A 25,743-nucleotide genomic window follows, 5' to 3' on the forward strand; every position below is an offset into this window, starting at 1 on the left:
GTATAGAAAACATTCAGTCAGGTTCCAGTGGTTTGCGTAACTTGACAACAAATGTAATCGCAATTTCGAATGGATGAGAGCTTTTTTTTCACACAGTGACAAGTTCTGTGTTAATTCCAGCCTATACAGAGGAACAGAAACAGACATGCGGAGCTAGAAACGCATCAGCACAACAACCGAGCCAATACCACAGTCACTTTCTGTATCACAGACACAAAACAATTCTCCCTCAGTCAGACTGACAAGAACAGAATCGCTATCCATTTCACATTTCATTGCAGATCCACATTGGATCTCACTAACCAATCAGAGAGACTCAATGTTTGGGCATGACTCTGTGTAAACTACCCAATCAAGAACCAGGCTTTCCACTAACCAATCAGAGAGACTCAATGTTTGGGCATGACTCTGTGTAAACTACCCATTCAGGAACCAGGCTTTCCTCTACCCCTCATTAGCATTGCTGACGCCGTCAGTCTATAATGAGGGAACTCCGAGCCCGCTTTCCCTTTTTCTGTGTCCGAAAGTGAGAGGCGGTATGGTTGATGCAGCTGCCGCCAAGGCGCGGTGGGGAAAGACCACCGTGTAGCATCTATATGCCTAAGCACAGGGGTCCGACGTAGTAAGGGGGCGCTGCTGATCACCCTGCTAAATATGTGGATAGTAATCGTAAAGGAGAAAGTGAGGACTGCAGATGCTTGAGATCGGAGCTGAAAATGTGTTGCTGGAAAAGCGCAGCAGGTCAGCCAGCATCCAAGGAGCAGGATTCCTGAAGAAGAGCTCATGCCCGAAACGTCGATTCTCCTGCTCCTTGGATGCTGCCTGACCTGCTGCGCTTTTCCAGCAACACATTTTCAGCAGTTGTAATCATACAGACTTGTATATATGAATGATTATTCTGTCTTTGTATGCCAAGAAATGGAATGTTTTCGTATGTATGGCATGACCAATTGTACAGATTATCAAAATATTTTATGAATAAAGTATATTTTTGAAATTTAAAAAAAATGAGAAGAAAGTACAGCACGCCTCCAAGAAGGGCACGAAGAAAATTATCAAGAAGGTGCGAGTGAAGGATGATAAGAAGAGGAGTCGGTCCAGGAAAGAAAGTTACTCCATCTACATCTACAAAGTGATGAAGCAGGTTCACCCCGACACCGGCATCTCCTCTAAGGCCATGAGCATCATGAACTCGTTCGTCAACGATATTTTCGAGCGCATCGCGGGGGAGGCTTCCCGCCTGGCCCATTACAACAAGCGCAGCACCATCAGCTCCCGGGAGATCCAGACCGCCGTGCGGCTGCTGCTGCCCGGGGAGCTGGCCAAGCACGCCGTGTCGGAGGGCACAAAGGCGGTGACTAAGTACACCAGCTCCAAGTGAAGGACCGCATTGTACTGAGACACACACCCACAACCCAAAGGCTCTTTTAAGAGCTACCGAAAACATCCCTGAGACAGCTGAACCATTTCTTTAAGAGTTCTTTGTTTTAGTTTCCATGTGATTCTTGATCAGGCGTTTCAACTTCTCGTGCTATATGTTTTTGTGTTAATAAGTGCTTTGCAAATTATTCGGGAGTGGGGTGGAGAGAGCAGATCAAGCGCCAGTGAGTCATTTTTCATCTTGCTTGTTCACCCCTGGCGGACAAATGCCCACGTCTTTCCGTTCCACGATTGATGCATTTACTTATGATTTACTTTACATTTCCAATGCGCGGATTTGATCCGATTTTTCGCAATGCAAAATAAAGCATCCTGCAAAATAAAGCAACCGAACCGAGAGAACACCAACACAGCTACCGGGCTGAAACGTGGAGTTTTTGCTGAATCCGATCGAGAGCGATGAGGGACGACAGCTTTAAAATATCGTCTTTAAAAACGTGTTCGCCCTCGATGCTGAGCCGGAAGAATGTTGTGTGCTGGTTTATGAGCATATCGGGGTGGTATTGAAATGTGAAAAGAAAAGACAGGTTGCAGACTGCAGTGTTTGGCCTGTTTTGTTTCAGCTTCTCAAGGTTTAGAAAATAACCCACTCTCAAGATCAGAAATGGACAGATGCAGATTGGCAAATGAGGGACAGTAAGACCGTGTGAAGTACACATTTGTAAACTAAAAGTAAATTATCATGTATATTAATGTTTTTTGAACTTCCTCAGTTTTTGCACTTCAGGTTTCAGGGAAAACATACTCCTTTGTTTGGAGATTGGCGGGCTTTTCAGATTGGAAAGAAAGCGGTTGATGATTTGGCGCCTGTCGATTCCGCCCTCCTCCCCGGGCCCTCACTCGATTGGGGGAAAGAGGCAGATTTCTGATTGGGAGCTGACCAATCAGAAATGGTCGCCCCACCATTCCTCCCGAAGGTATAAGAGACCGCAATGTGGGCGGAGTGTAGCATTCTCTCTGAAAGCGCTTGTGATAATGTCTGGAAGAGGAAAGGGCGGTGGGAAAGCTCGCGCCAAGGCGAAGTCTCGGTCGTCCCGGGCTGGCCTGCAGTTCCCGGTGGGCCGTGTTCACAGGCTCCTGAGAAAGGGTAACTATGCTGAGCGTGTGGGTGCCGGAGCGCCGGTCTATCTGGCTGCGGTGCTGGAGTATCTGACGGCTGAAATCCTGGAGCTGGCCGGCAACGCGGCCCGGGACAACAAGAAGACCCGCATCATCCCCAGGCACCTGCAGCTGGCCGTGCGCAATGACGAGGAGCTCAACAAGCTGCTGGGAGGGGTGACCATCGCTCAGGGCGGGGTGCTGCCTAATATCCAGGCCGTGCTGCTGCCCAAGAAAACCACCGCTGCTGGATCTGCTAAAAAATGAAGAGATCGTTCTTGAATCTGACAACCCAAAGGCTCTTTTAAGAGCCACTCACAGCATCTGTGAAAGGAGGTGAACTCTGTCGGATTGAATTAATTTCCTTTTAATGTGTAGAGCCCTGGCCGTTATGCCTAACAAAGCTACATTTCTGTCTCATTTTTTATCGGATACTGTTACTGTCTGGCAGCAGAGGAAGATTATATAGAATACGATTGTAAGGGTGTCTGGAGCTACATTATTTCTCATTGCACGGTCACTGCCTGAGTGATCTTTGTTTGATCAATGTTCTGAGTTTGGAATAGTGTCACGGATGTTCCCGATCGAGTTTGGCCTCACATTTCCTTTAACTGCATCAGTAAGAGCTGAATCCTCCCACTGTCGCTGCAGCATATACCTCTGCATTTTATTCTCTGCTCGGTTCATACCCACTCTTATTTTCGCTCGCCTCTGGAGAGAGCGCGTGTTCAACAGCAGTCAGTCATTTTTCAGCTGTAAAAGGAGGGAATGCGGTAAAGTGAGATTGTGTAAAGTTTGGTTTCATAATTGAAAAACCAGTCAACGTGTACATGCATTCTCTGTATAACCTCCTGCTCTTTTATACGTGATGGCGGGCATTTTCAAATTTGAAAATAAGCTGTTGATCTCTTGGCGCCATTTATTCCCTTTCCCTCCTGCCTCCACCTCACCACAAGCCATGTTATCGCAAAGGGAGTCAATGAGGAGATGGGTTTTTTTCGAGAAATATCTAACCCAACACAAAAATTTGATGTGAAAATCACTCTTCTAATTACTATATTTCCGCAATCCCTGAATGAAGATCTCATTAGTCGCAAAATCACCCCTGCTGCCTTCCGTTTGTTTTTAACTAACTTCCGATAGAAATATGTCCCCTATCGCTTCCTGCTCTCTCTGGATGAGCAACCGAACCTGTACCCGCCGTGAATCATTCGAAAAACCGCCGATTGAAACATTTTAAAAGTTAAAACAGTGTACACCGATAAAATTACAGAACCACACTTTATCGGTCATTTTTATTTCATCCAAATTATTACTTGTCCGAAGACAATTTGTAATCGCTGCCTGAACGGGCAGATGGAAAGAACGCGCCCCATAACACATCCGCAGTCTCCCAGAGTGTTATGCCTGGGAAATGTAAATACTGTAATATGTAACATAAATGTCTGGATTCCACAATAAATAAAATCAAACTATTACTCATGGAATGGACAGCCAGGTACACATTGATATCATTACTGAGATGGACAGGTATTCACGAAAAAAGAGGATCGAAGGGTACGGGAAGTTTGAATGGCAGAAGAAGCTGGATGGGCAGAATGGTCTAATGCTGCGGCTATATCTTACAATTACAAGTCATGATGCGATTCTTTATATGGAATAATCAGGTTGCACGACAGTAGTCTCGATTGGCCGAATAGCTCTTATCTACAGGGTAGGAATACTTGCAATTATAAATTCACCGGGAATACTTGCAATGTTAAAATCATTCGCCACTGTAAACAGCAACAAAGTGAACCGTCCACTCCGACTGTTCTCTGCCGTACCTCAGAACACGGCATTAGTACAATTATTTCAGTTTCGAAAATGTAAGTCGCGAGAAACGCGAAATAACCGGCTACAGTAACAATCCCATCAATGTGTACTGCCTTCCCCGTCCTCAGGTCTCCGCTCTCTGTCGGAGGGTTTGGGTGGCTCTGAAAAGAGCCTTTGGGTTCGTTCGAAAAGGGTCGCTTTATTGTACTCAGCCGCCGAATCCATAGAGAGTGCGGCCCTGGCGTTTCAGAGCGTACACCACATCCATGGCGGTGACCGTCTTGCGCTTGGCGTGCTCAGTGTAGGTGACCGCATCCCTGATCACATTCTCCAGGAAAACCTTCAGCACCCCGCGGGTCTCCTCGTAGATCAAGCCCGAGATGCGCTTGACCCCGCCACGGCGAGCCAGGCGCCGGATGGCTGGTTTGGTGATGCCCTGGATGTTATCACGGAGCACTTTGCGGTGCCGCTTCGCTCCGCCTTTTCCCAGGCCTTTACCTCCTTTGCCTCTTCCAGACATCACGCTTCTTCACTCCAATCGCTGCCGAATGAGAGCCGAGCTGCCGCCCCTTCCTTTTTTATACAGGCCGACCGGACCTGACTGAGAAAGGGCTGACACAGACAGGCGGGTCCGGAGAGGAAACTGAGTGACAGACAGAGCAGGGAAATGACTTTGATCATCCAGCTCCGCCTCCAGCTCACTCCCGCCCCAACTGTATCTGGGACTGAACCTTTTCTCCCCAACATTGTCAGACAAGGCGACAAAACTACACCACGTACATGCACGCCAAGAACAAAAACTGGAGAAACTTGGCATCCTCACGAGTAATTGCAAAGCCCACCCTGGAACCACAGTAGACAACATTATCACTGCAGGGAAGTCTATTGTCAACTTATACCCTTCGACCACACCCTTCGACCAGAAGAGATTGAAGTCCTGAGTAGGGGTCTCAACTTCTGCCCCACCACCAAAATGGACCCGTTGGTTCTTGCAGCAGGCACGGAGGCGTTCATCAGACAAATGAGACTCTGGGAATTGTTTCAAGGTGCCAGCAGTGATCCCAATGAGACCACTGATGAACACGAACAGTCGTCATGGCGATCTGTAGAGGAGAGACCAAAGAAGGTGACAACTTCGACCCCACCAGAGGGCCACTGCCCTGGGCTTGACATGTATGCTCAAACCATCAGGAAATATATAAATGCCAGATTCATCACCCGTTCACAACACAATGTCATCCAGGCTCTCAAAACCAATCACAACACTGTCATCAAACCAGTAGATAAAGGAGGAGCCATTGTCATTCAGAATAGAACAGATTACTGTAAGGAAGTGTAACGACAACTGAACAACCAGGAACACTACAGGCAATACCAGCTGATCCGACTAAAGAATACACCCGTGAATAAAACACACTGATCAGAACTTTGGATCCAGTCCTTCAGAGGTCCCTACGCGCCCTCATCCCACGTACTTCTCGTGTAGGCGGCTTCTACTGCCTTCCAAAGGTACACAAAGCCAACACACCGGGACGTCCCATCGTGTCGGGCAATGGGACCCTCTCCGGCTGTGTGGAAGGCATCTTGAAACCTATTATACAGGGGATCCCCAGCTTCTGTCGCGACACTACTGATTTCTTACAGAAACTCAGCACCCACGGACCAGTCGAACCAGGAACATTCCTCGTCACAACATTTCTGCACTCTACACCAGCATCCCTCGGAATGATGGCATCGCGGCAACAGCCTCAGTACTCAGCACCAACAACTGCTAATCTCCAAACACCATTCTACAACTTATCCGCTTTATGCTCGATCACAACATCTTCATCTTTGACAACCAATTCTTCACCCAGACACATGGAACAGCCATGGGGACCAAATTTGCATCCCAATATGACAACATTTTTATGCACAGGTTCGAACAAGACTTCTTCTCTATGCAGGATCTCCAACCAACATTGTACACCAGGTAGACTGACAACATTTTCTTCCTCTGAACCCATGGCGAGGAGTCACAGATAAAATTACACAGTGACATCAACAAGTTTCATCCCACCATCAAACTCACCATGGACTACTCTCAACTATCTGTCTCATTACTAGACACATGCATTTCCATCAAAGATGGACACCTCAGCACCACACTCTACCGCAAACCCACATACAACCTCACAATGCTACATTTCTCCAGCTTCCACCCAAAACATATTAAAACAGCCATCCCCTATGGACAAGCCCTGCGCGTACACCGGATGTGCTCAGATGAGGAGCAACGTGACAGACACCTGGAAGTACTCAGGGATGCCCTCACAAGAACGGAGTAAGATTCCCAACTCATCGACCGCCAGTTCCGACGTACCACAGCAAGGAAATGTAATGACCTCCTCAGGAGACAGACACATGCTGCAACCGACAGGGTATCCTTTGTTGTTCAGTATTTCTCAGGAGCTGAAAAACTAGGCCATGTTCTTCATGACCTACATTATCAATGAGGATGAGCACCTCACCAAGACCTTCCCCACACCTCCACTACTTGCCTTTAAACAACCGCCAAATCTCAAACAGATTGTTATTCGTAGCAAACTGCCCGGCTCTCAGGACAACTCCATACAACCCTGTCATGGTAGGCGCTGCAAGACGTGTCAGAGTGTGGACATTGATACTACTATTACGCGTGGGGACACCTCCCACCTTGTACATGGCAGGTACTCATGTGACTCAGCCAACGTTGTCTATCTTATACGTTGCAGGCAAGGATGCCCAGAGGCATGGTACATTGGGGAAACTGAGAAAGGCTACGACAACGGATGAATGGGCATCGCACAAGTACAGAGATGGAAGGAAACTGTGCTCACTGACAGGGCAAGAGTTACCGAAGAGTCGCCGAGTCATAGAGAAGTATAGCGTGGAAACAGGCCCTTCGGTCCAACTTGTCCATGCCGACCAGATATCCTAACCTAATCTAGTCCCATTTGCCAGCACTAAGCCCATCTCTCTATAAACCCTTTCTGATCATATTGTTAAAGTACAGATTTGAGACAGCCCAGGGAATCCCTTGTGGACTCAGATCTATAAGCCTCTCTTGGTTTGTCCTGGAGATCGTACACTTTGGTAGTCTGGAATAAAAACCTCTTGCAAAGAGTTTAGTTTAATTTTAGCCTTCCCCGTTATTTATCAATAGTATCACCGTTACAATGTAACATTGACACCTATAAACCAGGCTAGCAGAGGTTCTAAAACCCTAGAAAAGTAGGATACTAGCTCTTCCTTTAAGAGCCCTCGCAGACTACTCCACTCTTCTGTCTCAAACAGGCTTCCTTTTTACAAAACTTGACAAAAACACTGCATGTTCTTAATTAGACAGTGGAAAGGCAATAATTCGTAAGGAAGAGAAGTTAATGAACAGGTCTGTGTGCGCTTAACTGATCACTCCTGTAGACCCGTAGCCATCCATCAGGTGGGAAAAAACGATCCAGCCGAGTCAGTGCCTGTGGGTGAGGTAAGTCCCTATCATAAAGAGGTATCAGTCTAAACTAAGTGGGAGAGATCATAAGGTAACTTTGAAAGTTTGCATGTCAGATATCATTGTTTTACAAAATGGCATTTTAGTGAGGAGGGCAAACTTTGACCATAAAATGGTTTCCTGACAGATCAGAATCTCTTCAGAATCTCTTCAATGTTAGGTTTAGAATAGTTTTTAAGCTCAGAGCAGACTCCTGCTTTTTATCTTAAGCACAAAATTATTCTGTAACTGAGGCTGAAAGGTTAAATTTTAAATGATTCATTAGTCTCAAATTAAACATGCTTTCTTTTCAGGGTTGTGATTCAAATTCAAAGAAGACGTGACGAGTTAGAATTGACAGTGGGGCAGTCGTGGTGTGTAGGAACACCAAGTAAGTTAAAGATTAGATTAGATTAAATTACTTAGTGTGGAAACAGGCCCTTCGGCCCAACAAGTGCTTCATCAATATTACATTTTAGAGTTGTTTTTCATAATCAGTGATGGCTACTCAAAATCATCATTACGTCCCAAAATGCAAATAATCTCACTCACACTCACACAGACAGAGACAGACAGACACACACACACACACACACACACACAAAGAATCCATTATAATTGATAGGACCTGACCATTTATTACAAGGCTTTTGACATGCTTCTGAGATAATACAAAGTTTCCGAGATCACAATCATCATTAAATTCATAAGTTAACAACTGTGAATGTTACCACTGTGCCTTTTTTACACAGATTCATTGATGTTAGGGCAAATGTTCTTAATTGCTTTAGAGCATCCTGCTGTCACTTGGTGAGAACAGATGTTTTTTTATCTTCTGCACATCCTAGGTTCCCCCTTTTGTGGCCTGATGCCTCCCTGCCTGCCCAGTTTATTTTCTTGTGTTCTACAATTCAACATTACATTTAGTCTAAGTATTTAAGGGCAAGTTTTAAGGCTTTCTCATTATACTCACTCACATGCCTTTTAAATGTTATAATTGTACCAGGCTCTACCACTTCTCCATGCGCCTTATGATTTTATAAACTTCTATAAGGTCACTCTCCAGGGAAAACAGTTCCAGCCTATTCAGCCTCTGCCTACAGCTCAAATTCTCCACCCAGGATAAAGCATATTTACATGGAGTTTATGTGTAACTGAGAAGGACAGAATTAATCCTTGACTGAATAATTATCACATACCAAGATGACAATTAAATAATGTGAATTTCAAACAGACAATTTATACAGGTAGCTCATGTGCTATACTTGCAACACGTCCTTTCTATAACCCACTAACAATACAACTTGATAAACTTCTGCCCATTTCTCATCTGCCTGAATGTGATGTTCTCCATTTCCTCATTAAGACATCATTTTTAAGATATTAACAATCATGGATACATTTGGATTCGTTTTGTATATGCCTTTTGATACAATTGCTTTAAATTTTCATCTTTTTGCTGTAACTCAGTTAATTTACCTGAGCTAAAGATGTCTGATTTGTTATTTCTGTTCCTGGTTTGTCTCAACTATCTGATTTAACAGGGTCTCTGCTAATTTCCCTTCAACTTTCTTATCTGTACTCTTTGATCTTTCCTGTTTCAACTGGTGACTTTGTGACCTCGTTACCACACAGTCAGGAAACATCCCAGGATATATATCCTGCAATAGTTCAGTTGCCTGAATTTGCATTGACTTTTCAACCACAATCGGCACTCCCACCAGTGAATCAGCAACATCATTAGCAAGGACAAATTGTATTCCAGTACTCCTACTATGACTTCTCCCCTCTTCACTAGACACTCTAACCTCACTTCTTACAGTTAAGCATTTCTTATTTCAGTGTGAATTCCAGTTACTCATACCTTTTCTGGCAATAGTCCTTGAGAAGTACATATATCCTCATCTTTTAGCATCACAGATTGAGAGTATCCTTATAACTCTGAATATTGCTACCTCTTTACCTGCTGCTCCTGGCCTATGCGAGTAAACTTCACCTTCACGGTGTATGGTTTAAGAAGATCTGGCACTTCCTCCATAAACAACCTCCCCCCCGACCAGCTTGTACATTCTGGTGCAGCTTTCTAGTCTCCACAGTGCTCTCTGTTACCACTCCCACAAAATTCACTGGCTTATCCTATTTTCCTACATCTGGCTTCTCAATGCTTTTCCTAACCTGCTAATACTGATTCCATGTGGCCGACTTTATTGAAAACACCAGAGTTTTTCATTTGTCTTTCCCCTTCAAGGAGCTGTTTATCATTACTCTTGGTTTCCTGTCAGCCAACCAATTTTCAAACCATGTCAGTATTTTGCCCCTAATGCCTTGTGCCCTAATTTTGCTCACTAACCTCCAGTGTGGGACTTTATCAAAGGCGTTCTGAAAGTCCAGGTATACTACATCCACTGGATCTCTCTTGTCCATCTTCAGAGTTACATCCTCAAAAATTCCAGAAGATTAGTCAAGCAAGATTTCCCCTTCATAAATCCATGCTGACTCTGACCTATCCTGTAACTGCTATCCAGATGTCGTAATTCCGTCCTTTATAATTGACTCCAGCATTTTTCCCACTACTGAGGTCAGACTAACTGGTCTATAATTCTCTGTTTTCTCTCTCCCTCCTTTCTTAAAAAGTGGGACAACATTAGCCACCCTCCAATCCGCAGGAACTGATCCTGAATCAATAGAACATTAGAAAATGATCACCAATGCCTCCATGATTTTCAGAGCCACCTCCTTCAGTACCCTGGGACCTTCAGACCTAACAGTCTCTCCAACACCATTTCCTGCCTAATATAAATTCCCTTCAGTTCAGGTCCTTCAGCCACTATTACATCTGGGAAATTGCTTGTGTCTTCCCCAGTGAAGACAGATCTAAAGTACCAATTCAACTCTTCTGCCATTTCTTTGTTCCCTGTAATAAATTCACCCATTTCTGTCTTCAAGGGCCCAATTTTAGTCTTAACCATTTTTTCTCTTTTCACATACCTAAAAAAGCCTTTACTATCCTCCTTTATATTTTTGGCCAGTTTGCCTTTGTACCTTATTTTTTCTTTGCGTATCACCTTTTTAGTTATCCTCTGTTGTTCTTTAAAAGTTGCCCAGTCCTCCGATTTCCCACTCATCTTTGCTATGTTATACTTTTTCCCTTTGGTCTTTATATGGTCCTTAACTTCCCTCATCAGCCACGGCCACCCCAGCCTCCACTTAGAATCTTTCTTCCTTTTTGGAATGAACTGATCCTGCATCTTCTGCATTATACCCAGAAATACCTGCCATTGTTGTTCCACTGCCATCCCTGCTAGAGTATTGCACCATTAAACTTTGGCCAGCGCCTCCTTCATAGCTCCATAGTTCCCCTTATTCAACTGAAATATTGTCACTTCCGATTCGACTCTCTCCCTTTCAAACTGCAGATGAAAGCTTATTGTTTTGTGGTCACTACCTCCTAATGGCTCCCTTACTTCGAGGTCCCTGATCAAATCCGGTTCGTTGCACAATACCAGATCCAGAATTGCTTTCTCCCCGGTAGACTCCAGCACAAGCTGTTCTAAGAATCCATCTCGGAGGCACTCCACAAACTCCCTATCTTGGGGTCCAGTACCATCCTGATTCTCCCAGTCTACCTGCATGTTGAAATCCCCCATAACAACTGTAGTAATATCTTTGCGACAGGCTAATTTCAGCTCCTTATTCAACTTACACACTACATCCAGGCTACTGTTTGGGGGCCTGTAGATAACTCCCATTTGGGTCTTTCTACCCTTCGAATTTCTCAGCTCTATCCATACGGACTCTACATCCCCTGATTCTAGGTCCCCCCGCGCAAGGGACTGAATATCATTCCTTACCAACAGGGCCACACCACCCCCTCTGACAGTCAGTCTCTCCTTACGATAGCACGTATAGCCTTGAATATTCATTTCCCAGGCCCTGTCCACTTGAAGCCATGTCTCAGTTATCCCCATAACATCGTAACTGCCAATTTCCAAATGAGCCTCAAGCTCATCCACCTTATTTCTAATGCATCGTGGCATTCATATATAATTTAAATTTGTTACTCCCCTCACCCTTCCTATCAATCCCTATTTCACTTGACCTTACGGCATGATCCTTTTTTGAGTTTTCTGCTCCATTGATTCCGTTGTCTTTCTTGACTTCTCTTGTTCTAACTTTCCCTTTAACTTCCTTCTTAAACTTCCAGTTTGTCCCCTCCCCCCTGCTATTTAGTTTAAATGCAGCTGTGTTGCAGTGGCAAACCTACCTGCCAGAATGCTGGTCCCCCACCTATTAAGGTGCAACCCGTCCCTCTTGTATAATTTATCCTTACTGCTAAACATACCCCAGTGATCCAAGAATTTAAATCCTTGCTCCCTGCACCAGTTCCCCAACCACACATTCAAGTCCATTATCTCCCTGTTCCTGTCCTCTCCAGCCCGAGGAACTGGAAGCAAACCAGAGATAACTAACCGGGATATCCTGCTTTTCAGCCACCTTCCAAGTTCTCCGAAGTCCCACTGTAGAATGTCTCTCCTCTTCTTTCCACAGTCACCGAGTGGATTGAGTCAGGTTCATACTGAGCTCCATTTCCAGAGAGATATGTTCAAACCAAGAGTCAAACACCACCAACGAAATAGAAGTTTATATTTTTTAATCTATATTCTCAATGCATGCTATGCAGTTCCAATCAATTTGAATGAATCCTTATCCAAAATATACATTGCATTAAATCTGCACATAGAACGGTACAGCACAGGAATGGGTCCTTCAGCCCACGATGTTGTGCCGAACGTGGTGCCGAATGAAATTTAATCCCTTCTGCCTGCCCATGGTCCATATCCCACCATTTCTTGCATATTAATTTGCGTTTTAAAAGTCCCTTCAATACCTTTATCATAACAGAGTCCATCACCACCCCGGCAATGCGTGCCACTCCTACCACTCACTACATTTTAAAAAAACTACATCTTAGGTCTCCTTTGAACTTTTCCCATCTCACCTTATATGCATGCCTCTTAGTTTTAGACATTTCAAACTCTTGGAAAAAGATTCTGACCATCAGCTTTAACCATGCATCTTATAATTTTATAGACTTCTGGATGTAGGTTTGCTCGCTGAGCTGGAAGGTTTGTTTTCAGACATTTTGTCACCATACTAGGTAACATCATCAGTGAGCCTCAGGATGAAGCACTGGTGGTATTTCTGTGTTTAGGTTTCCTTGGGTTGGTGATGTCATTTTCTGTGGTGATGTCATTTAGTGTTCATTTTCTCTGAGGTGGTAAATGGAATTCAAGACAATGTGTTTGTTTTTAAGAGTTCCATTTTAATACCATGCTTCTTGGCATTCTTGTGCACGTCTCTGGCCTTTCCTAGGATGGATGTGTTATCCCAGTCGAAGTGGTGTCCTTCCTCATCTGTATGTAAGAATACTAGTGAGAATGGGTCATGTCTTTTTGTGGCTAGTTGATGTTCATGTATCCCAGTGGCTAGTTTTCTGCCTGTTTGTCCAATGTAGTGGACTCTCAAATAGAAAGTGGGCCATAGCACCAGTGGTTCATTTGGAGGCTCACTGATGATGGTACCTAGTATGGTGACAAAACATCTGAAAAGGAACATTCCAGCTCAGCGAGCAAAGCTAGATTCAGAACCTCAACCTGAGCTACAAATAGCTCTTCTCAAAATTTTATAGACTTCTATTAAGTCTGCCCTCAGTCTCTGCTCAGAAGAAAACTATTTGGGATTTTCTAGCTTCTCTTTATAGCTCATACCCACTAGACAACATTCTGGCAAACCTCTTCAGCACCCTCTCTAAATCCTCCATGTCCTTCCTGTAATGTGGCAACCACAATTGAAAAATCACGCAACACCAGATTATAGTCCAGCAGGTTCATTTGGAAGTACTAGCTTTCAGAGCGCTGCTCCTTCATCAGGTAGTTGTGAAACAGGATCATGAGACACAGAATCTATCATAAAAGATTATAGTGTCATGCAACTGAAATGATATTTTGAAGAAACCAAGATTGCTGTTCAGTGTTTCATCTTTTAGAATGGGTTGCAGGTTTCAGTTCATTAATATATACATCCCAGAACTTCTTTTAAGCCACATTCCAAACATGACTTCAGACTTTATTTAAAAAAGGGTGACATCTCAACTCAGACAATGTATTAAAGGTGTGAGGTTAGAGTCTGTCTGTATCCCAATCATGAGTCAGACTGGTTCTATTGCCAAAGTAGGAAATTATAAAATATTACATGGATTGACAGCCTGCAGATTGTGCTCTTTTTGAGCAAAATAGAATGTATCTGCAAATGCAAATTCACCCCAGAGACTTACGTGTGTGTGTGTGTGTGTGTGTGTGTGTGTGTGAGAGAGAGAGAGAAGTATGCTTGGTAAAGTGTGTGTATGAGTATGATAGAGTATAAGCCTGTGAGAGGGTGTGAGTGTGGGGGGGTGCATGTATGTGTGTATGAGGGAAAGCGTGTGGATGAGAGAGGGTCTGCATGAGTGAGTGTGTGGTGTGACAGGAACCCAAGGTCCCGATTGAGGTTGTCCTCACAGGTCAGGATACTTTTAAGGTGACAATCGAGGTGAATAAATAGACAATGCTGTTAGTTTGTAGTTATATGTGAGGTAGATAGTGAGCACATTGAAGGAAACATTTCAGCTATCAGTAACTCAGAAGGACAGTATTAATCTTTTGTCACTAAACTCTAATTATGGCCCATGGAAAGTCAACCAATAAGGCAACCACGCCATATGCCGCCTTCTAGTTACCACCCTATCTATTTGCATGGCCACTTTCAGGGAGCTATAGACTTGAACCCCAATGTTGTTCAGAGTCCAGCCATTAACTGTATATCTTTCCATAACAATTGATCCCCCAAAGTCCAGCATCTTACACCTTGCCGGATTAAACTCAATTTGTCATTTCTCCACCCATATCTGAAAGTGATCTATGTCCTGCTGTATCCTTTGACAAACTTCTACACTCCCCACAAGTTCACCAATCTTTATATTGTCTGCATTTAGTAACAATAATTTTAATGTTACAATCAAGGTGAACAAATAGCTGATGCAGTTACTTTAAGCAACCATATGGAAAGTACATATTGAGTCCAAATTGAATTGAAGGATACATTTCAGCAATCAGTCCCGATTGAGGTTGTCCTCACAGGTCAGGATACTTTTAATGTGACAATCGAGGTGAACAAATAGACAATGCTGTTAGTTTGTAGTTATATGTGAGGTAGATAGTGAGCACATTGAAGGAAACATTTCAGCTATCAGTAACTGTGAAGGACAATTAATCTTTTGTCACATACATAGACACAGCAATCAAATAATATGAATTCCAAATGCACAATCTGTGTCAAAGCCTTACATTAGATTGATTGATGTGTAGGTACGTAACCAAATGACACACACACTCTCTCACACACACTCTCTCACACACACTCTCACACACACACTCTCACACACACACTCTCACACTCGCTCTCTGCACCATCCTGACACACATTACAATATCTAACAGCCATGCAGTTCCATTGACATTGCAAGTAACAGAAAATGTTACATTCAAAATTATTTATACCCACAGATCCTTTGTCAGAGAGAGAGAGGCCGACAACACAGAATCAGGCCCATCAAAACTTTTGAGTCTGCACTGATCAGAAACAACCAGCTAACAATTTTCATCCTGATCAGCCAGCATCCATTTGCATAAATGGATCATGGTAGCAGAGGAGCTTATCATCCCCATCTTTATCACAACATCATTCTGCATTTCTTCATATTGCAGTAGAAGACTTTGTTTTGTCTGTTTCAGTCCATCAAGAAATTCTTTTTTTTTTTAGATATTTATGTACTTCTTTCAAAATTGTTGCAATTTTCTACAAAGAGCTCTGCACTCCTCCTCCCCCTCCCTGGGATGTATCACCAAAAAAACATGAAATCTGGTTGCAATTTTCACAATATATCAGTGGAATCTAATAACCACCCTTCCAAGCAGTGGAGAAAAGGGGGAAAAAATGCCAAATTTGTTAGGCTTGTAGAATTGTGCATTTTATTTTCAAGCAGAGTTAAACAGTGTTGATTATTCCATGAATTGAATTTGACAGTTTACATATTCTGCACTGCATGACAAAAAAAACAAGTCCTTTTCTTTTCTCCTTCCTACTATAGAGCAACATAAGACTACTGCTAATGGTGCATCATCACACTACAGAGCAGGGTAATGTTCTGTCTACATCAGAAAATTGAAGTGAATTAGCCAATTGTCTTTTCCGTACAAGGTCAGTCAGCTCCAATGCAGTTGAATTGTTTGTCACTTAGTTGCAAATGAATTCAGTTTACACTGATTTTTACTTCACCAGTATTCATAAAAGAACATCACTATGCACTGAAACAAAAGCTGATGGCATTCTGGAGACCAACATTTTATATCATTACTCCCTATTAGATTCCGCACTATACAAGATACAAAAGGTCCATTGTGTTTCCTACCTTGACTCTGAAGAACAGCACAGAATCCTTTCTGTTGCAGTGTGTTACATTTTCACTTGCTCGTGATTCCTACAGGCACTAACAATTAAAGAACTTCGGCTGTTTCCCATTCACTACAGGAGACATGAACTGGGATACAGACTGGCAGCACAAAAGCAAACTCACTCTCACTCAGCCACTGGCTGCTGAAAGGAAAAGAATAAAATTTGGCCTCAATTATTTCCAGATATGAATTGACTCTCACTATCACTTATCACAGCTGAGGATAGACAGTGCCCAGCAGCACCTGATAAAGTCTACTATACATGCACTCTCACACAATGTAAAAATAAACAGACTAAAATGCAATACAAGAAAGCATGATTAAAAGAGTTTATTTAGAGTCTGTGCTACACTCAGACAAAACCACAACTGAACATAGGTGAATGAGATCCAGTAAATCTCCAATGACCCCACTCCAGAGCTTGAGGATCATTCCTTAAATAAGTTGCCCAGAACTGAACACAAATGCGATCTGACCAACCAAGGACTACAGTTATTAAAAGTCTGATGTCTGCAGAACTCATGTCAAATTGTCCTTTCCATATAGACACTGACAATGTATGGATGAAGTTCACATTCCCAACAATTACTGCAGAACTGATGCATAAGAGAATGTGCCAGTACAGGCACAGTAGGCTGAATGGTCTGCTTCTGTGCTGTACCATATCAGTGATTTTGATTTTGGTGAGAAAGGAGATGACGTGCTGTTGTGTTGCATATTGGTATAAAAAATATCATTCACATATTGACATATGCATTCACATATTGACATAGGAAAAAATGACAAATACAGATTAATATCAACATTCTCAAATCACAGAAGGGACAGACCAGTAAATACACTCACACATTCATATAGGAAACGGACAAATACAAGTCAACATTGACGGTCTCAATTCACAGAGCAGGAACAGACTGGTAAATATATATTCACATCGGGGAAACGGACAGGTAGAATTGATAGTTACCTGCACATAGAAGAAACTGACACGTACACATTGATAACTACATGGTTCTATAAATGATTTGGAATTGGGTGTTGAGGACATAATCTCTAAATTCACAGTTGACACTAACCCAGGGAGAGGAGTGAATTGTGAGGATGATGTTGAGTGACATCACAGGGAGATTGACAAGTTGGCCAAATGGGCAGAAATCTGGCACATGAATTCCCACGCAGACAAATGTAATGAAATACATTTTGCGAACAGAAACACATGGCAACAATGCAGGGTCAATGGTACATCTTTGAGGGGAGCACTGGAGCAAAGGGACCTCCGGGTTCACGTGTATGAACGGTGGCCAGGCAAGCTGAAACTGTTGTGAAGAACGTTTATAGGATCCTTACAGTTATAAATAAAGGCATTGATTATAAAACGAGGAAGTGATGCTATACCTTAACAAATCATCGGTCAGACCACATTTGTGTTCAGTTCTATTTAAGGAAGGATCTTCAAGCTCTGGAGATTTACTAGAATGATAGCAGGAATGAAGGATTTTACATACAAGGAAGGATTAGTGACACCAGGCTTCTTTTCCTTAGAGCAGAGAAGATTAAGAGGGGGAATTTATGGAGGTATTCAAAAATATGAAGAATTTTGACAGTGGAAAGAAGAATATTTTGTTACCATTACTTGGTATGTTAGTAACTAAGGGTCACAATTTCAACATTGTCAGCAAGAGAGCTAAGTGTGAGATGAAGAGAAATGTCTTTACTCAGAGTTGTTAGGATTTGGATTGTGCAGCCTGGGATAGTGGTGGAGGTAGATTCCATATGAGCTATGAAAATAAAGCTGGATGTGCATTTTAAGTGATGAAGTTTGAGGGCAACGAAGATAGGGCTGGTGAATGATCCTGTCTTGAATTATTTCCAGTTCATCACAGTTTAAATAAATGATGCGCAGAGTACATTCAATTCATTGTCTCGTCTGCCTCGACCCATTCCCCACGAAATCAATTGGATGCTCAAGTTAGGAAAGGACACCATAAAATCTCAAATCTCTGCCATCAACAGATAGATCATGCTACAGCGGTATAAATTGACCCACCGAGAGTTCTGGGAGAGACTATATTTCAGATGGCTTCTCAAAACAAGTCCATCTTTCGAACTGATATCTTGCTGAGTGAATTGAGACAAAGCTTAGCCGAGTCGCAGAAACGTGACAGTGCTATGCCTTCTCTTCCTTGTCCTCCTTATTTGCTGGAAGATAGATTTGCTGTTGATCGATTTGTGAAGCTTCACAGGCTTTCTTCTGCACTGTTTCACAATGTCCATGGAAGGCTAACATGAACGTTTCCCTCTTAGTCTTGACCTGGTTCCTCATCCTCTCCTGTATCTGTGTGCCTCAGGGTGACTTATGTGATGCAGGGTGGTTGCTGTTCCGCTTGGTCAGCCTGAAAACGGATCAACAAGAAACGTAGTAGGAGCAGGACCAAAATTGGTGGCATTTTGGACAGAGGAGAAGGTTATCTAAGAGGACAATGGAAGTTTGATCAACTGGGCCAGTGGATTAGGGAATGGCAGATGAAGTTTAATTTAGATAAATGCGAGATGTTGCATTTTGGTAAGGCAAACCAGGGCAGGACCTATACTGTTAATAGTACAAGTCTGGGGAGTGTTTCCGAACAAACAGACCTAGGGGTGCAGGAAGACAGTTCCTTAAATGTGGCATTGTAGCAAGACACAGTGGTGAAGGTGGCATTTGGCATGCTTCCCTTCACTGGTCAGAGCATTGATGACAGGAGTTGGGGCATCATGTTACAGCTGTACAGGATATTGGTGAGGCCACTTTTAGAATACTGTGTACAGTTCTGGTCAACCTGTTGTGGAAAGGATGTTGTTAAGCTAGAAAGGTTACAAAGATGTCATCAAAATTGCAGGATTTATGTTATAAGGGGAAGCTTCATAAGCTGGAAGCTTTTCTCCCCTGAAGCGCTAGAGGCTGAGGGGTGACCTTACAGAGGCTATAAAATCACGAGGGGCACAGAAAAGGTAAATGGGAATGGTCTTTTACCCAGGGTCGGGGTGTCCAAAACTAGTGAGCATAGGATTAAGGTGAGAAGGGAAAGATTAAAACAGGACCTGAGAGACAAATTTGTCATACAGAAGGCAGTGAGTATATGGAATGAGCAGCCAGAGGAAGTGGTACAATTACAACATTTCAAAGACATTTGGAAAGGTACATGGATAAGAAAAGTTGAGAGAGATATGGGCCAAATGCAGACAAATAGGACCGGTTGAGTTTGGGAAACCTGGTCGGCATGGGCGAGTTGGGCTGAAGGGCCTGTTTGCGTACTGTATGACTCTGTGAAAACGGATGAGAATAACAAACTTTGCCTGAAAGACAATCAGAATATACAGGAGGAGCTGTGAATGTCTGGGGTCATTATACAGACCAATTTCTCTTGGCAAAGCACATGACTGGAACAAGCCTAAAACTGACCCTGACAAATGTTATTTCTCTGTACTCTAAACAGGATGTGGTCATCTCTGTCAAGGTGGGAAGTGGATGCGATTCTGAAATGTCCTTCAACCAATCGACTTATTCAGCCAGAAGGCAGTGAAGAGTTTGCAAAGTGTTAGGAATCAAGTGCAGAGCAGAGACGGTAAGGAGGGCAGGTTTCATTCCCTTAAGGACCATCACAGTCAGGAACAGGAGAAGACCATTCGGCCCTTCAAGCCTGTTCAGCTATTCAATCGCATAGTGGCTGATGCCCCATTCCTCACGCTCACTTTCCTGCACTTAACATGTAACCCTCAATTCCCCGACTGATCAGGAAACTACCTACCCCAGCCTTAAACATGGTCGCTGACCCCACATACAGCTCTCTGTGGCAAGGAGTTCTAACGACTCTCAACCCTCAGAGAAGAAACTCCTCCTCACCTCAGTCTTCAATTTTGAACCAGATGGTTGTTTGTTCCTGACAACAGTCATCATTAGAGTCTTAACTCCAGATCTGTTTTGTTTAAAATCGAATTCCAAATCCGCGACCTGCCACAGCAAGATTCACATTCACATCTGCGGGACATACCCTGGGGAGCTGAAAACATAGGATTTTGCTTTCCCATTATTTCAGAAACTGAAAGTGAATCTCATCAAAATTGAGATCAGAATAAATTGCCCCACACCATTGAGCTAAACATTGATGTCCCCAGAATCCATATAGTGTGGAAAGAGACCATTCAGTCTGTCCCAAGCCAGTGAAGAGGATCCCATCCAGACCCCGACCCTACCCCTATAACCCTGCATTAACCATGGCCAATCCCCCGAACCTGCACATCATAGAATCCTACAGCGTGGAAGCAGACCTTTCAGTCCATCGGGTCCACATACTGATCCCCTGATAGCATCCAACCCCAGCCCAACACCCTCTCTAATCCCTGTAACCCTGCATTTCCCATGGCTAATCCTCCCAGCCTGCATAACTCTCACACTATGGGCAACTTAGTATAACCAATCCATCTAAACTCCACATCTTTGGACTGTGGGGGGAAACTGGAGCACCCGGAGAAAACCCACGCAGAGAAGGAGAGAATATGCAAACTCCCAATAGACAGTCACCCGAGGCTGGAATTATTCCTGGGTTCCTGGCGCTGTGAGGCAGCAATGCTAACCACTGAGCCACTGTGCCACCCAATGTTTCTGCCACTGGCCATGCAGGGGTTGGTTAGCTCAGTTGATTCTATAGTAGGCTTACAATGTATAGTCACGGTGACAGCATGCAGTTCAATTGTTGCTCTGGTTGAGATTGCCGTGTGTGATCATTCTCTGTGTTTTAGATGTGGTGACCCTCAGGTTAAACCATAAAACAGTTGTTGCTTTTTCTCTCTTTTTCTCCCCCACACCTCTTTCTCCCTCTCCCTAATGAGACAATGGTGACTTTACATTAACCGCCTGCTAAAAACATAACTTTGCTGATTAAAAATTAACTGCCCTCTTTTTCACTGCAAAATAACTTGCGTGTTTCCTTCCTGCTGCACCATTAGAGTGACCTGTAAGTGAAAGAAAAGACATTTTACCAATGGTATGTATAGAACATAGAAAAGTATAGCACAGAACACGATGTTTGCCGAGATTTAAACCTAATGTAAAATATAGTAACTGAACCTATGCACCCCTTAACTCACTGCTATCCATGTGCATGTCCAGTAGTTAATTAAATGTCCCTAATGACTCTGCTTCCACCACCACAGCTGGCAACGCATTCCATGCATTCACAACTCTGCGTAAAGACCCTACCTCTGACATCTCCTTTATACCTTCCTCCTAATATCTTCAAACTATGACTTCTCATTCCAGTCAATCCTGCGAGAAAAGTCTCTGGCTATTGACTCTATCTATTCCTCACATTATTTTGTGCACCTCGATCAGGTCTCCTCTCTTCCTCCTTCTCTCCAGAGAGAAAAGTCCAAGCTTATTCAACCTTTCTTCAGAAGACAAGCGGTTCAGTCCAGGCAGCATCCTGGTAAACCTTCTTTGCACCCTCTCCAAAGTCTCTGCATCTTTCTGATAGTAGTGTGACCAGAACTGGACACAATATTTCAAGTGTGGTCTCACCAGGGACTTGTGGAGCTGCAGCAAAACCTTGCGTCTCTTAAACTCGATCCCTCTGTTAATGAAAGCCAAAACACCATATGCTTTCTTGACAACCCTATCCATTGGGTGACAACTTTGAGGGGTCTATGCACTTGCACACCCAGATCCCTCTGTTCCTCCACACTGCCAAAATCCTGTCTTTAATCCTATATTCAGCATTCAAGATTGATCTTCCAAAATGCATCACTTTGCATTTATCCAGTTGAACTCCATCTGCCATTTCTCAGCCCAGCTCTGCATTCCTGTCTATGTCGCGCTGCAGCCTACAGTAGCCCTCTATACTATCGACGACACCTCCAACCTTTGTGTCATCTGCAAATTTACTAACCAACCCCTCAACCTCCTCATCCAAGTCATTTACAAAAACTACAAAGAGCAGAGGCCCATGAACAGAGCCCTGAGGGACTCCACTCACCCCTGACCTCCAGGCAGAATACTTTCCATCTACAACCACTCTCTGCCTTCTGTCAGCCAGCCAATTCTGAATCCAGATAGCCAAATCTCTCTGTTCCCAAACTTCCTGACTTTATGAATGAGCCTATCATGGGGAACCCTTATCAAATGCCTTGCTAAAGTCCACATACACCACATCCACTGCTCGACCGTCGTCGACTTGTCTTGACACCTCCTCAAAGAACTCAGTAAGATTTGTGAGGCATGACCTCACAAATACTGACTGTCTTTAATCACACTATGCTTTGCCAAATAGTTATACATCCTATCCCTCAGAATTCTTTCCACAACTTTGCTGACCACAGACATAAGACTGACTGCTCTGTAATTGCCAGCGATTTCCCTATTGCCCTTCTTGAAAAGAGGAACAACAGTCGTCTCCTTCCAATCCTCCAGTACGACTCCCATGGAGAGGGAGGAGGCAAATATCCTCGCCAGCAGCTTAGCACCCTCCTTTCTCGCTTCCCGGAGCAGCCTAGGGTAAATCTGGTCTGGCCCTGGGACTTATCAATCTTAATGTTTTCCAAAGTTTCTAGCATATCAACTTCATCAATCTTAATTGGGTCAAGACTGTATCCCCGCTCCTCTAAGTTTTCATTTACAACAAGTTCCCTTTCCTTCGTGAAAACCAAAGCAAAAAACTCATTTAGGGCTTCCCCTATCTGCCCAGGCGCCACGCACAGGTTCCCCCCGCTATCCCTGATCGGCCCTACCTTCTCCCTGATCATTCTCTTATTCATCACGTGTGAGTAAAATGCCTTTGGGTTCTCCCTAATCCTTCTTGCCAAGCCTTTTTCGTGCCCCCTCCTGGCTCTCCTCAGTCCATTTCTGAGCTCCTTTCTAGCAAGCCTATAATCCTCTAAAGGTGTGCTAGATCCTTGCTTCCTTCACCTCACTTAAGCTGTCTTCTTCCTTTTGACAAGACGTTCCTCTGTTCTCATCATCCAAGGTTCCTTAATCTTACCCCTTCTTACCAGTCTCAGAGGAACAAATTTGTGCATCACTTGCAACAACTGCTCTTTAAATAGTATCCATATGTCTGCTGTGCCCTTTCTGTGAAACAATTGTTCCCAGTCTGTACTTCCCAACTCCTGTCTGATAGCGTCATAATTTCCTTTTCCCCAAGTTAAATATCTTCCCTCGGTAACTACTCCTTTCACTCTCCAAGGCTATGCTAAATGTGAGGCAGTTGTGATCACTTTCACCAAAGTGCTCTCCCAACAAGAGGTCTGACACCTGTCCTGGCTCATTGCCGAGCACCAAATCTAAAATGGCGCCTCCCCTCGTTGGTCTGTCTACATACTGAGTAAGGAAATCCTCCTGAACACACCTGACAAAAACGGCTCCATCCAAACCATCTGCACTTAGGAAGTTCCAGTCGATATTGGGAAAGTTGAAATCACCCATAACAGCTACCCTGCTACTTTTGCATTTTTCCAGAATCTGCCCACCTCTGAGATCTTCAATCTCTCTACTGCTATTAGGTGGTCTGTAGAAAGTCCCCAATGCGGTGGCTGTTCCCTTGCTATTCCTAACTTCCACCCATGCAGACTCAGTAGACAAACCTTCCTCAACAACCTTTCTTTCTGTAGCTGTGATGCACACTCTGATTAGCAATGCTGCACCCCCTCCTCTTTTTCCACTCTCCCTGGTCTTTTTAAATGTTGTAAACCCTGGAACATCAAGCAACCATTCCTGCCCCTTTGAAACTGACATCCCCGTTATGGCCACAACATCATAGTCCCCAAGTACTGATCCATGCTCCAAGTTCATCACTCTTATTTCAGATACTCATTGCATTAAAGAAGACACACTTTAACCGATCCCTTTATTTCATCGCGTAAGAAATCTTCCCGATAGATTCAATATATCCTGTCACTGTCCCGTCTGCAACTGATCCCCTCTCAGACATGTGGCTCTGATTCCCACCCCACTGCCAAACTAGTTTAAACCCTGCCGAATCACATGAGCAAATCTCCCACCCAGGACATTTCTGCCCCTCCAGTTCAGGTGCAACCCGTCCTTCATATACAGGTCCCACCTTCTCCCCAGAAGGTATCCCAATGGTCTAGGTACCTGAAGCCCTCCCTCCTGCACCAGCCTCAAAGCCATGTGTTAAGCTGCATTTGCTGACTGTTCCTCATCTCACTATCTCGTGGAATCTAAATGAATTGTGAGGGGATGAACAGGGACATTTACCAGCATATTGCCTTGGGGGCAGGAGAGTTTCAATGATTGAGAGAGGTTGGACAGACTGGGGTTGTTGTCTTTACAGCAGAGTGGATTGAAAGAGAGGGATGATTAAAATGATGAGGGGTGAAGATAGGGGAGGCAGGAAGAAACTTCCCCCCCCTTGATGGAGGTGGGAGAGGGGTATAGATTGAAGGTAAGGGCCATTTCGAGGGGATGTGAGGAAAATCTTGTTCACACAGAGGGTGGTGGGGAATCTGGAAGTCATTGCTTGTAAGGGTGGGAGAGGCAAAAACCGTCATCAGGTGGATTTGGATGTGCACTCGTGACGCCAAGGCTATGGGGCCAAGTACTGAGGAAAAGGGATTAGAGAATAGTGAAGTGGTTGTTTCTGACCAGCACAGACTCGATTGGCCTTTTTTCTGGGCTGCAGACCTCTCGGAAACTATGGCTAACTCACTTTGAGATTTGAGATTCTACATCCGCGATACCATCTAACGTGATTTTGTACATTTCATGTTCAGAGAGGAGGGGTTTGTCTTCAAAAGAGAGATTGAGCAGTTAAGGCCAATATGCTCTGGAGTTTACAGGAATGAGGGGAGTTCCAACTGAGGGACATAGGGTGGTAAAGGGGGTGGGATTGACATAGGAGACAGAAAGAGGTTGTTTCCTCATGTGTGACAATGGAAGATGATAGAGTCATCGTTTCATGAGAAGGGGGTGGGACAGACTGAAAAGTGAGATGTTGAAAAATGGTTTCTCTCTAAGGGAGAGGGGGTGGGAATATCTGGGAATTCTTGTCAGTGTGTATGTGTATATGGAGGGGGCGCCACATCGGGACACTGAATAAATTGAAGGAAGGGATGGACAGACATTGTCAATCAGTGAGAGGTTAAAGGGAGTGGGAGCAGGAAATTGGAGTTGAGGCTGGGATGAGATCAGTCATAGCCATAAAGAACGAGGGAAGCTGGCTCCCGAGGGCTCTGAGCTCGTATGTTCTATTGGTCGTCCAGCTGCCTGCACACTTTTTAGTGTGGGTGCCTCATAGCACACGCTCAGAAAGCTCTGAATCTGAGGGCCTAAACTGTGTGATGCGT

General features: G+C 44.0%; 4 protein-coding genes and 2 long non-coding RNA genes across 10 annotated transcripts in view; 3 read left to right on the plus strand and 3 right to left on the minus strand.

Moving 5' to 3' along the window:
- Nucleotides 1-16,472, minus strand: part of LOC148135378 (uncharacterized) — a 40,942-nt gene extending 24,470 nt beyond the window's left edge. The window contains exons 1-2 of the long non-coding RNA XR_015755165.1: nt 16,365-16,472; nt 3,197-3,291 (exon numbers count right to left, since the gene is read on the minus strand). This is a non-coding gene — a long non-coding RNA (uncharacterized LOC148135378). The remainder of the gene's footprint in view (nt 1-3,196; nt 3,292-16,364) is intronic.
- LOC122544500 (uncharacterized) overlaps nt 1-25,743 on the plus strand; it is a 63,522-nt gene that overhangs the window by 25,431 nt on the left and 12,348 nt on the right. For 3 of the 5 annotated variants that reach the window (XR_015755110.1, XR_015755109.1, XR_015755112.1), the window contains 2 exons: nt 16,044-16,153; nt 19,884-20,012. Coding sequence is in view for 2 of the 5 variants with exons in the window: in XM_087984709.1 (XP_087840835.1) it covers nt 19,884-19,989 (106 nt within the window). In the remaining 3 variants the exon portion in view is untranslated. The other 2 variants (XM_087984709.1, XM_087984710.1) reach the window with 2 other exon arrangements.
- Nucleotides 1,132-1,383, plus strand: LOC148135379 (histone H2B 7). Its single transcript, XM_087984534.1, has one exon. The coding sequence runs from the start codon at nt 1,136-1,138 to the stop codon at nt 1,379-1,381; it is 246 nt and encodes an 81-aa protein (XP_087840660.1). The 5' UTR covers nt 1,132-1,135; the 3' UTR covers nt 1,382-1,383.
- On the plus strand, nt 2,416-4,383 carry LOC122544583 (histone H2A-like). The gene has a single exon (XM_043683901.2). It carries the CDS (start codon nt 2,416-2,418, stop codon nt 2,803-2,805), a length of 390 nt encoding a protein of 129 aa, XP_043539836.2. The 3' UTR covers nt 2,806-4,383.
- LOC148135380 (histone H4) lies at nt 4,412-4,881 on the minus strand. Its single transcript, XM_087984746.1, has one exon. The coding sequence runs from the start codon at nt 4,871-4,873 to the stop codon at nt 4,562-4,564; it is 312 nt and encodes a 103-aa protein (XP_087840872.1). The 5' UTR covers nt 4,874-4,881; the 3' UTR covers nt 4,412-4,561.
- Nucleotides 16,720-25,743, minus strand: part of LOC122544670 (uncharacterized) — a 28,082-nt gene continuing 19,058 nt past the window's right edge. Inside the window, exon 4 of the long non-coding RNA XR_006310432.2 lies at nt 16,720-21,399. This is a non-coding gene — a long non-coding RNA (uncharacterized LOC122544670). The remainder of the gene's footprint in view (nt 21,400-25,743) is intronic.

This window comes from Chiloscyllium plagiosum, unplaced genomic scaffold, assembly GCF_037043375.1.
Source record: "Chiloscyllium plagiosum isolate Xiang-an unplaced genomic scaffold, Cpla_swu_hap1 HiC_scaffold_49, whole genome shotgun sequence".
Lineage (NCBI taxonomy): Eukaryota > Metazoa > Chordata > Chondrichthyes > Orectolobiformes > Hemiscylliidae > Chiloscyllium > Chiloscyllium plagiosum.